Source organism: Rousettus aegyptiacus, unplaced genomic scaffold, assembly GCF_014176215.1.
Source record: "Rousettus aegyptiacus isolate mRouAeg1 unplaced genomic scaffold, mRouAeg1.p scaffold_m13_p_1, whole genome shotgun sequence".
NCBI classification, from domain to species: Eukaryota; Metazoa; Chordata; class Mammalia; order Chiroptera; family Pteropodidae; genus Rousettus; species Rousettus aegyptiacus.
This window is the reverse complement of record NW_023416284.1, coordinates 175,563,710-175,575,785: the sequence shown is the minus strand read 5'-3', so window position 1 is coordinate 175,575,785 and position 12,076 is coordinate 175,563,710. Positions and strand designations below refer to the sequence as shown.

General features: G+C 37.3%; 1 protein-coding gene and 1 pseudogene across 13 annotated transcripts in view; both read left to right on the top strand.

Annotated features, from left to right (window-relative positions):
* Window positions 1-12,076, top strand: part of SYNE1 (spectrin repeat containing nuclear envelope protein 1) — a 387,933-nt gene that overhangs the window by 152,821 nt on the left and 223,036 nt on the right. For all 13 annotated transcript variants that reach the window (XM_036222821.1, XM_036222818.1, XM_036222811.1 and 10 more), the window contains 7 exons: window positions 754-904; window positions 3,993-4,220; window positions 4,566-4,664; window positions 6,158-6,345; window positions 6,751-6,874; window positions 9,131-9,297; window positions 11,503-11,656. In XM_036222821.1, coding sequence (XP_036078714.1) covers window positions 754-904; window positions 3,993-4,220; window positions 4,566-4,664; window positions 6,158-6,345; window positions 6,751-6,874; window positions 9,131-9,297; window positions 11,503-11,656 — 1,111 coding nt within the window. The remainder of the gene's footprint in view (window positions 1-753; window positions 905-3,992; window positions 4,221-4,565; window positions 4,665-6,157; window positions 6,346-6,750; window positions 6,875-9,130; window positions 9,298-11,502; window positions 11,657-12,076) is intronic.
* On the top strand, window positions 6,941-7,059 carry LOC118605244 (annotated as a pseudogene).

Below are 12,076 nucleotides of genomic sequence, written 5' to 3'. Positions count from 1 at the left end.
CACATGGTTATATATGCATAGCTAATACAAACTGGAAATCTATATCTAAATTTTTGTTCACTTAGATTTATTACAAATAAAGCCCAAATTGTCTAAAAGCAGTTAGGGTGCTCAGAGATAAGCCATTATAAAAGTATTTTGGAATCGAGGCCATACAAACATCTTAAGAATAGCTGAAATTATTCTAAGTTATAGATTGCAGGCTGAGTTCTGATGATAGAAACAGTGCCTGCATAGCGGCATGGCATTCAGATTATAAACTCTATCTTAATCTATAAAGATGCGCTTTGTAAAAATCTTCGAGTATAAAGCATCACCGCAGTCTCTCTCCTCTAACGGCAAGAGGACCATGTCCACAGAAGTAGGAGCACTAAACGTCTGTGCACACTGGAATCTGTGCAGGCAGCTTAGTTAATAAGTCCTGGCAACTCCTGGTCGCGTGCAGAGTTTAACCAGGTTATGTTTGTATTCAAACCCCTTTGGACCCAGCAATATTTTGTTCGAAGCACACAGTGTCATCCATAACATGGTGTAGATGCTACCTCGTTAAATGCTCATTCTCAGAGGAGACAGGAAGATGAGAATTGACAAACTACAGATCAAATGTGCATTTTTTTTGCCCTGTTCTAATAGTTTCAACTTTGGCATGGTCACAAATGTCTTGACTTATCTTTTCACCTGGTAATTTAAAGGAAAATGTATTGTTTTCTATTAAAATACTGCATTTTATTTACTTAATTTGGTTAATTTTAGTATTAAAACCATGGAAATGGTGAAAAACAAGTGGGATCATTTTGGCAATAATTTTGAGACCCTGTCCATCTGGATAACTGAGAAAGAAAAAGAACTCAATGCCTTGGAAACTTCATCATCTGCCATGGAAGAGCAAATCAGCCAAATTAAGGTGACCTGCTCACACGTTCATTACGTTTATAATTTATGTCTAGCTTTTAAAAACTCCTTTTTTAGGTTTCATCAAATCCTATTCTGCCCCAGGACAAATCTTTCATTGCTCTGTGATCCTATTGAAATTAAGTTCACACAGAACGTTGAGCTAAGAGGTCTTGATTGATACTGGGCAACAGATTATAGATGGAATTATGTATTAATATTGTCTAACTTACGCATTCAAAGTCAATATTGTGTGCAATATCATTAAAATGTTTTTATGGTTACAGTACTCTTTTCCTTGATTTTGATTAATCCCGTTGGAGTGCTCTATCAATTCATTTATACAACATGAAATGTAGTCATCATCTACAACTGTACTTTATAGAATCGTCCCAAATATCTAGTTCAAGTATTAGTGGCATTTACCCTTAAAAGCACAGGGAGGAGAAATTACTTTCTTTAGGCAAAGCAATCAGAGCCCATTGCTACAGTTCTTTCGTTTGTGATGACCTTGCGGGGCATGGACTGTTGCTCTGATACTTAAGCTCCCCCAGCTCTAAAATAACCATGTGCATAGACTATCCTTTTTTACTTCATTCAAATAATTTAAGCAAAAAAATGGGCTGAAAGAAATGAACTCTGAGTGTTCATTTCTCTTTTTTTAATAGACAATTTTTACACATTTTCGAAATTCGGCTACTTCTTTTTCTATCTCAGCTCATTTTATTAGAATGGGAAACCCTATGCCATTTCATTGGATTAAATGTAGTAAAATAAATACAAAAGTGAAAGAACATTTCACATTATGACGCAGAACAAGTCATTGTCATGTGCACAGTAGGAGGGTGCAATGTTGCCTAGCCAAGTTTACGGGCTGTGCAGATTATCCCGGTTTATCATAACATCTTTCGTAAGCAAGGCTATGTGGAGTCTGGTATACATTGTCTTCTATCTTGTGTGGTATACCAGGAAAACCGGAAGCCAAGCCATTAAAGAATATTCATGAGTATGTTTAATCTTTAAAACAATTTTTAAAAGTTGTCCTTTAATTATTTTCACTAAATTTTAAGAACATGAAGAATAGCATTCAAATAGTTTTGTCTCAAAAATTTTGTCTCCAAAATTTTTGACATAGACTTTTTAATTTGCCTATCCTTTCTAGTAATTTATTTCACTATTATTTAAACCTCAATTCCAGGACTTTGGAAATATATCAGTGATCAAATTTCATCACATTATTGCTCTTTAGGAAACAAAATAATTACATATTTTAACTTTAAATATATAAGCATTTAATTGTGAATTTTCATGCTATCGGATGAAAATTATGTTTTAACATTCCAGTATGGCATTTTGAAAACTAGCTATAAATGTATTAAATAAATATGAATATCAGAAAATACATACTTGCTAGAAATAAGCAAGGACAGAGTGGAATACACTTTACTATGGAATTTGGCTAATAGGTTAATGTTTTATTTCCAAACAAAAGTCTACTGTGGGAAACATTAAAAATATGATAGTACTTTATCATAATGTTTTCAATTTAAAATTATTAGGATGAAATTAGTTCATAACATTTGCATCGTTGTGAAAATTTGTTTATAAGCCCATTTTTGTTCTTCATTATGTGCTTTTCCAAATTGATTGATTTCTCATTCCTAATTGATAATTTATAAATGATAAGAACACATACTGGGTTCTTCTTTCATCTTCTCTTCTTAGGTTAGAAAAATTACTGCCACAACCCAACAATACGATTATATAGTTTGCATTTATGAATTTGTCGATGACATATTACTCTAAGAACTAAGAACTTCGATCTTAACTGAGATTGTTTCACTAAAGTATTGCAAGCACCTAGAACAATTATTGGCACATCAGAGACACTCAGTATATTTTTGTTTAATTTATTTTTGTTTAATTCGTGAGTAATTTTTCTAAAATTATCATTTAAAAAACAGCTCAATGAAGGAAGATTATATTAATGCTCAAACAATATCAGCCATAGTCATGCATATGAAAAATAAAAATGAAGAACAGACACTGATCTGTTGTAAATTATCTCTGATTATCTCATCTAGACAGAAATTATTTCCCACTATGTTATCTCACGTAGACAGGAGTCACATTTATCTTTTTCTAGGGTAACTGTATTTTCCATTTAGATTACCTGAAATTTAGACTTGTCTGAATTTTTGGCTTTATCTCATTTGGACTGTTGGGCTTTTTTCCTCAAAGAAATAATTTTCACTGTCTTACACATAAATATGCCTGTATGTTTATGAGAGACACCATCCTACACACACACACACACACACACACACACACACCCTTAGTGGCTTTTAGCACTTTTCACGTATGGGCTAATATATAAAATGTTCTGCCCCAATGGAAATTATAGTACGTTGGCTCTTTACTGCACAGGTAATGACTAAAGCAGTGGTCACAGAGTGGGGCCCAGGGTCAGCCGCAGAAGCATCACCTGAGAAGTTAGAAATGCCAAGTCGTGGCCCCACCTTAGACCTACTGAATCTGAGTTCCTCGAATGGGGACCGGGTGATCTCAATGTATTCCAAATTTGGAAACCACTGGCATAAAAAATAGATGGTAAATTTGAAGAGACTGGCTTTAGGTAGGAGTGGAATCAGAAAAGCTTCTAGTCTGGTAAAATATGAAATACTCAACCACATTTTAGAAAATGTACATGAAATGTCAATATTAGCATTCCTGTGAGTTACTGGAACACACTGCTTCCCAGATCCATTGGTTAAAATGCTTGTAATCAGGGAATTCTCTGTAACTTCAGAGATACTTGAACAATCCCGGGGACATCTCTCTGCTCACTTCACTGCAAGCAGCAGTAGCTATTTGTCTTTTTCCTCTATCCACAGAGCACATTTACCATGTTTCTATTTTTTGGACATCATCTGCATATCTATCCTTAAAAAATGAGGTCAGGAAACACATGATGCTTTTCATAGCTGTTCTGTAGCCGTCCTACTACGTTAAAATGTCAGGTTTCTCTTTCTGCAAACAATTATTTCAGGAAGGCAAGCTTGCTCAGCCTACATTGTCATTTTCCTTGTTTTATATATTAGGTCACAATTCAAGAAATAGAAAGTAAGATCAGCAGCATTACAGGACTGGAAGAAGAAGTTCAGTCTTTTGCCCAGTTTCTTACCACCGGAGAATCTGCTCGAATGAAAGCCAAGTTGACACAGATAAGAAGATACTGGGAAGAGCTCCAAGAGCATGCGCAGTGTCTGGAAGGAACAATCCTGGGACATATATCTCAGCAGCAAAAGTTTGAAGAGAACCTTAGAAAGGTAAGAATTGATTCATCCACGTTAAGTTACCTGTTTCACATTGCATCAATAGCGAAATGCAATACACAATCCAGAAATAGTGGAACAAAGGAAAGATACAATACGTCAGTTATTATCAAGTTATCAGATGCCTACATTATAATTATTTATATGGTACACTTTTTGAAGGAATATAAAAATGTGTTCAGACATTAAGATTTATTTTAATTTCTTTCAAATAATAGGATGCATTCATTTTAGATTTTTAAAAACTGAATTCAAAGTTATCCAAAAAAGATAGGCATGCTGCTTTGCCTTGATGTATATTTTTCTCACCGTTATTTTTCTATTTCACCAATGTTTTAGATTCAGCAGTCTGTGTCTGAATTTCAAGATAAACTTGCTGATCCAATTAAAATATGTTCTTCAGCTACAGAAACATACAAAGCTCTTCAAGAACATATGGTAAGAGTGTGATTCAACATTTCTGCTTATTTATGAACTCAGGGGTTTGATAATTCCTGCTTTAAATGAAAACAGTAAATATTTTTATGAGAGTTAAAATTGAAAAGATTTTTATGTTAATTGATATAGATAAAGCATATTTACTTCATATAACACAAGACATGTAAGTATGCAAATAAACTTTCATTTAAAATACAAGTTAAAGAGGCATTCATTTAAAAAAAAAGAGGCATTCATTTAAAATATATTCCTCTCTTAATTGGAACATGTGACTTTTTCAGAGTGTAGCTTTAATAAAGCCTGGTACTTCTTGCCAGCATTATAAAAATTATGTGCAGAAAAAAATGTGCATAGCAGATTTCAGATTTTAACCCATTACACCCAGATGTGCAAAAAAATGTGTCCTCACTCACCTATTCCCAATGACTAGCTTTTTTAGTCTGGTCCCTGAACTGGTGACCTTTGTGAGCTGTTTTGCAAAGTAATGAGCAGAAGCTTTTGGCAGAGCTTAGGAGAAGGAGCAAAGGAAGAGAATCAGGCTCAAAGGAATACTTAAAAGAAACATCTGTTAATTAATAAACAAAGATATATTTGTTATCTCTACTACATATGCATGTGTATGCGTGATATACAGAAACGCAGAGGAAAGGGTGCGGTGTTGGAAAGCAAACAATTGACAAATGCACATCTGGAAAGGGGAGTGGAATTCATATCGTTGGAATACTTATAGTAAGAATGCATTTTTATGTTACTTATGTATTTAAAATAAAAAATACCCCCACACATCAAAATGAGGGAAAATAGGAAAAAGCAAGAAAATCAAATTTGATGGAATTATTTTTTTGCCCCCCAATAGAATTCTTTTAATAGACAACTAAGTTAATAACTGAGAGCTAGAGAGGATAATATTTTTTTTTAATATTCACATTTCTAAAGCAAGTTATTTTTCTTCGTCTTGATTCTTCCGATCCGTAAAATGGGGATGGGGAATGAAGATTAAGTGAGTTAATATATATAATGTACGTAACAGTATCTGCTACATTCTGAGGCGCCTCTGTTGTTGTTATCACTGATTTCTGATAGCAACTGTGTCAGCCATCATTCTCATATATTTCTTTTAGAAATTATTTCATGTTACATACAGCTCTTATAAAATAGGTATTAAGGGATTTTTTAAAAATACATTTGGCATAAAACGAATAATAATTTTCACAAATTATCTGACTTCAGGAAAGTAGAAATTATTCAGATATACAGCAATACAATTTTATCTGGGGAACAGTCTCCATTTTGAGTTTTGATTTCTGCATTCGTGAAGTAACTTCCTCCTCACCTTCACTATGTCTTGCTGGAAATCTGCAGGCAGACATTTTTTTCGCGTGCCACTGTGGTTGACTGAGGGAAAAGCTGGGGCGAGCATGAGTCTCACAGAAAAATGCAGGTCTCGTTTCTCAATGCCGCACCTTCACCACACTCCTTTGTCCTCTCGTCAGGATCTTTGTCAGGCTCTGGAGTCACTGAACAGCTCCGTGGCCGCTCTCTCAGCCGGTGCCCAGAAGGTCGCTAACAGAGGCTGCTCCGTTCAGGACGTTGTGACACTTCAGCAGGAATATGAGGGGACCCTGAGTCAGGCCAAGGAGAGACAGACCGTACTGGAGAGCCTGCTGGCCACCTGGCAGAGGTGAGCAGCCTTCCTTCTCGAGCTGCGAGCTTGGGTTTCAAGAACCTCCCTTAAACAGGAAATCCTGGGCCAACCTGTTCTCTAAAGTGTAATGACTTCCCCGGGTGTAGAACACATCGAGTCACGTGGCTAACAGAGAAGACCTTGATCTTCCTTAGAAGCTGACAATCCCCGAGAAGGAAGAGGGTTTACGCCTCTCATTCCATGTGATGCAGGTAGAGACAGGTGTGTGAGGACACACAGGAACGTGAAAGCAGTGGCTTTTTTCCCTCCACATCTAGAAGTAAGATAACCAACATCGTATTTTTTGTAATGGTCAGTGTTGGACCCTCCAAGTTCAGAGAGGTGTAGTTTTCTGGAATGATACTTTTATATGAATTCGTTCCTTATCTCTGGTTTCTTTAGGCTAGAGAAAGAACTGTCGACCTTTCTGACCTGGCTGGAGCGGTGCGAAGCTATCGCCAGTTCCCCAGAAATGGACATTTCTGCAGACAGAGCCAAAGTGGAGAGTGAGCTTCAGTTAATACAGGCAAGCTCAAGGATGTGTGAGGACGATAAATGCTCTTCGTTATGGTTGCATTATAAAACAAAAGTAGTCTATTGCCCTGCTACCCTGAACAAGCCCGATCCCATCTGATCTTCGAAGCTAAGCAGGGCCGGGCCTGGTTAGCACTTGGATGGGAGACCACCTAGGAAGACCAGATGCTGTAGGCACAAAAAATAAAAACTAAGGGATTGTAAGATAACGGGGTCCTTGCAATCTGTGAGGTCAACTGAGGGTTGCCTTGCCTAATAAATGAATGAATGAATAAATAAATAAATAAATAAATAAATAAATAAATAATAGAACAAATGCCCAAACGAAACCTGCTATCTAACTTAACTTCTTGCTCTGGTTTTGTGATCCCATAAAGAACTAGCCAGACCTGAGGAACAAAATAATGCTTCAATTTGCATGATGCATTAGAGTATCCTACAATTTAATGTCTGTCATCTGAACTCAGGTTATCTCTCTGGCAGTTGAGCAGAGGGAGGAGTGAATAGAAATATAGGTGAAACAATGTTGACCATCGGTGAATAATTTTGGAAACTAGGCATACGTATATTCTTTCTACTTTTGTAATTTTGTGATTTTTTTGGTAATAAAGAGGTGGTTTTAGAGAGAGAAGGAATGCAATGTAGAAAAAGGTCACAGTAATGATTATTTTTAAGCAATACAGAAAAAAAAGAGTGAGCACAAATGCAGGTAATGGAAAGACAATGAATACTAACTGATTATATCCTCGAAGAAGCCAACTTTTTAAACTTAAAAAAAATCTTTAGTATTATTGAAACCGCAGACAATGTTACTAATTTCTGGGGATTAATGAATTGCTTCAAATGATACTGTTTATGCCAGTATATTCAACAGGCAAAATTCCTTCTCAAGAGAGACCTGTTGTATGACAGATTTGTACTCCAACTTTTTCCCATCATCTTTTATAAAAAGTTTAAGTAGAAGCTCCATCCTTTTACTTTTCATAATCGGTTCTCTAAACGCTCCATCAGAGAGTGCCTGAAACATCTGAACCTATTACCCCATCTTAAAGTTTTCTTCTTCCTTCACTTTGAGGGTTCCCTATACCCCTGGTACTCCCACCTTTCTAGTTTATTAGATACTGATGTTCCGCATTATTCTCTCCAAAATTCCCTGCTCAGAAACCTCCCGTGGCAGTCTTGCCTGGAGGATAGAGGGTGGTCCTCAGTCCGCAGTCTGGTGTTTGTCTTTCTGGAAAGTGTGAGATACTCTAAGAGGGGAAATCACAGCCCCTTTTCTTTAAAATGACCCAAAGCTATCTGGCCATATTAAATTGTATTCCTCACATACTGTGTGGAAAACGAGCACTATATGAGTTAGGGGACTGAGAGGGGTCTGCAGGCCTCTGTCCCTCTGTGTCGGCCAAGCTGCCTCCCAACTGTGGTCTGTGCATTTCTCGTACATTCCTCTCTCCTGGCCTTGTGTCCTTTGTTCTACTCAGCCTAAGTCCCGGTTCTGCTGTGTGGTCTTTCCTGTCCTCCATGGGCTGGCTGTGTCCTCCTTCCTCTGATACCTTCAGCAAGTTTGCTTGCATCACACATGTGGTCTCCCTAGAGAGAGGGAAGAAGACATTTTGACAAGCGTTTACTATGTGACATGCTACACCTGTCATCCTAGTTAAACATCATGTTATTTCGTTATTATTTACACAGAGTGTTTATCTCTTATTAGGTAGGAATTACAACATTTATGCAGCACTCACAGCACCTAAGGGATTTATTAACCAATTAAATGGAAAAACTGAGTAGTTTTGTTGCATGAAAATAAAATAAAGGGCACATAGGTTCCCCACTTTGGCCTCATACAGTCTCTAAACTGAAAGAAAGACCATGCTCCTGTTACCTTGAATTGTGTCTTTTTTTAATGTTAGATATGCATTGTTTCTGTTTAGCCATTGTTTTCCTTTGCTTCTCACTTATTCAGTTTCTGCATCCTGAAAGAAATTCTACAGCTTCTAAATTTGTCTAACTTAATATAACTCAGACTCTGGAAAACTAATTCAGGTTTCAGTAGCATTTTTCATGTTTAGAAGTTAAGCGGATCCATTTCTAAGTCAAGTAATGAAAGCTCTCTTTAGGCTGGTCCCAATGACTTGCATTTTGCAAGATTGCAAAGCCTTTGGGCAACACCCACCTGTGTCGTGTGGTCCTGCGGTTTCCTTGTCAATCACTGTGGGACGAGATCTCTCATATATTCTGTTTTGCTCAGGCGCTGCAAAGTGAAGTGGTATCCCAGGCCTCAATCTACAGTAACCTCTTGCAATTGAAGGAATCGTTATTCTCATTGGCCTCCAAAGATGACGTGAAAATGATGAAACTGCATTTGGAGCAGTTGGATGAGAGATGGAGGGATTTGCCACAGATAATTAGCAAAAGGTTGTTTTTTTTTTTTTAAACTAATATTGTTAATTTTTAAAAGTAGTGATTGGATAAATTAAAAAAGAATACTTTTGTTTACTTTTTATTTATCCCCAACTATTCAGGGGATAATTATGGAAGGAATGAAAACTACTTTATTTGCCATTTTAAAAAATTAAAGCACTCAAAAATTACCCTTTCTGATGAACCTCAACTCAAAATTTTAGTCTCATAACCAGGACAAATAGTCAAACTAGTTAGAATATATTGAAGAAAGTAGGCTTGCTCATGTTTGTACTATTTATTGTTTAAGATATTTGTGTACAGGAAAGTAATGATAATTAAAATTTTGCCTCACATAGGTCTTAACAGAGACATTATCTAGATACATATAGGCATTACACATACACACACACACGCGCACACACACAGGCATTGTATATGTACATATAGGCATTATGTATAGATTTCATTTCACTCCAATACAGAACTTTGTAGAGAGCAAGGACATTGCTATTATGCTAAATGGAAGCAAAAATAAAATAAAGCCTCTTTGATTAAATGATTAACAATTGGCTTCTGTACCTTTCTAAATTTTTGCCTTACATTGGTATTGATTACTCATCTCATCTTGAATAAGTCATTTAATCTTTTCAGTCATCCTTTTACTTCATTAGTTCAGCAAGTATTTATTGAGTTTCTGCATTGAGTTGGGCACTCTTCCATGTGCCGGGCACAGTAGCAGTAAACAGAGCTCTGCTCTCTGCTTCGTGAAGCTTGTATTCGTTCCACTGTTTATTCAACCAGTCGACAAATCTTTATTGGGTGCCTGCTGAATGCCAGGCACCATATCAGATACTGGAGCCATAACAATAACATAAAACTGACCTCAGTGTTTTATAGATCAGCATGGGGACAACAAGAAAGTCAGTGAGAGTGTTGAGCACAGAATATTACGGAAATAAAAAGAAGGGACATTTGAATAGATTTGGGAAAGGCCGATGGATTGGTACCAGCTCTTGAAAATGAACTCCTTTCTGTAAAATAGAGTAGGATCTGCCCCATGCCTCTCTCCCAGAGGGAAAGGAAAGGGCTTTTAAAATCATACAAATGTGTGAAAACATTCAAAATAAAAGTTGAACTTTGGATGCAAACCATTGTAATGAATATTAGTAATCGATCGAGGTATTAATCTTAATAACTATTGGGTTCTGACTTCAGATCACCTGTTGCTAATCAATCAAATTTATTTACTACACAAGCAATGGCTGATCCCCAACCATATCCCAAGCACCTTTCTATGTGCTAGGGACAGAGTCGTAAGCAAGGCGGGTAAAGTCCTGTCTCACTGAGTGAGGGAAGGATAAACATGTAATTAAACAAGTGAATGAGTAAGACTGTTTCAGCGGTATTAAGTAATGTGAAGACGGTAACACGAGTAACGCGGCAGGGACCATAGAGTGTCGTATCTTCAGACGCATGATCAAGCAAAGGCTCTCCAGGGACATGACATCTGATTAAGATCTGAATGCTGAGCAGGAAGCAAACCCGTGGTGCTTTGCGGGTAAATCATATGGGCAGAGGGAGCAAAAAGGGCAAAGCCTCTGAGGCAGTAATGAGCCGGGATGTTGGGGAAGCAGAGGTCAGTGGCAGTGTGTGGAGCAGTGCTGTGTCACATGGGGTCAGAGGAGCCGATTATGTGGAATCCCTCACAAGGGGTTGCGTTTTGCCTGCCTTCACGCAACAGGACATTGCCCCCGTGTTTAAGTGTGGTGGAGAATGTTTGGATTCCCTTAAGTTAATTTCTGGCTGTTCTCAAAAAATGAGGCGACGGTGGCAGGAAGGAGGCCGGTTTAGGAGGCTGGAGGCTGGAGGCTGGAGGCCAGAGATGAGATTTAGACTGGAGTGTAGAAATGAAGAGAAGGGCACAGTATTCTGTGCCAAGGTGTGACAGGATAGGCATAGTTCAGAAGCCGAGGACAAGAAAGGGGAGGGGGGAGCGAGAATTATGCCGAGGACGTCTGGGTAGATGGTGGTGATGTTCACTGAGATGAGGAAAATTGTGAGACAAATAGGGTTCGAAAGGCAGAAAGCAGCAAGAGTTTTGGTTTGTCCGCAGACAACCATGTCACTTTTTCCCTTGCTGAAGCTTTTTCCAAAAACCTATCAACTACTTCTGTTCAGCAACGGGGCATTTTAACTTTAATACCTCTCTCTGCCTAGGATTAATTTTCTTCAGTCTGTGGCCGCTGAACACCAGCAATTCGATGAACTTCTTCTTTCCTTTTCTGTCTGGATTAAGCTGTTTCTCAGTGAATTACAAACTACTTCTGAGATAAGCATCATCGACCACCACGCAGCTCTCATTCGGCACAAGGTAAAGTGCATTCTTTTAAGATGGAAGAACTTTTTCATAAAAGAGAGTTCTTGAATTATAAAGGGATACAACATTCAAAAAAAAAAGCTCACACATTTGCCAGCAGTGTAAGTTTGTATTCCTATGTAAATGTTTTTGCAATTGAGCGTGTGGGTCCGGGCAATGTGTTATGCAGATACGTGAAACAGTTAAAACCACTTCAGATAAAATAGGCAACCACCTTCAGATACCATTTCTTCCAAGTGGAGCAAATGATTTCTAGGGTGAAATGATGAAAATGTTCATTTTTAAGCTTCCAAGTTTTTTTTTTTTTCCAATTTGGAAAACTAATACTGAATCCCAATGCTTTAACAATATAGTTTTTTTCTCAATGACTATTTAACTTAAAAATATTTAAAATTTATGATTTATTTTTCTTAT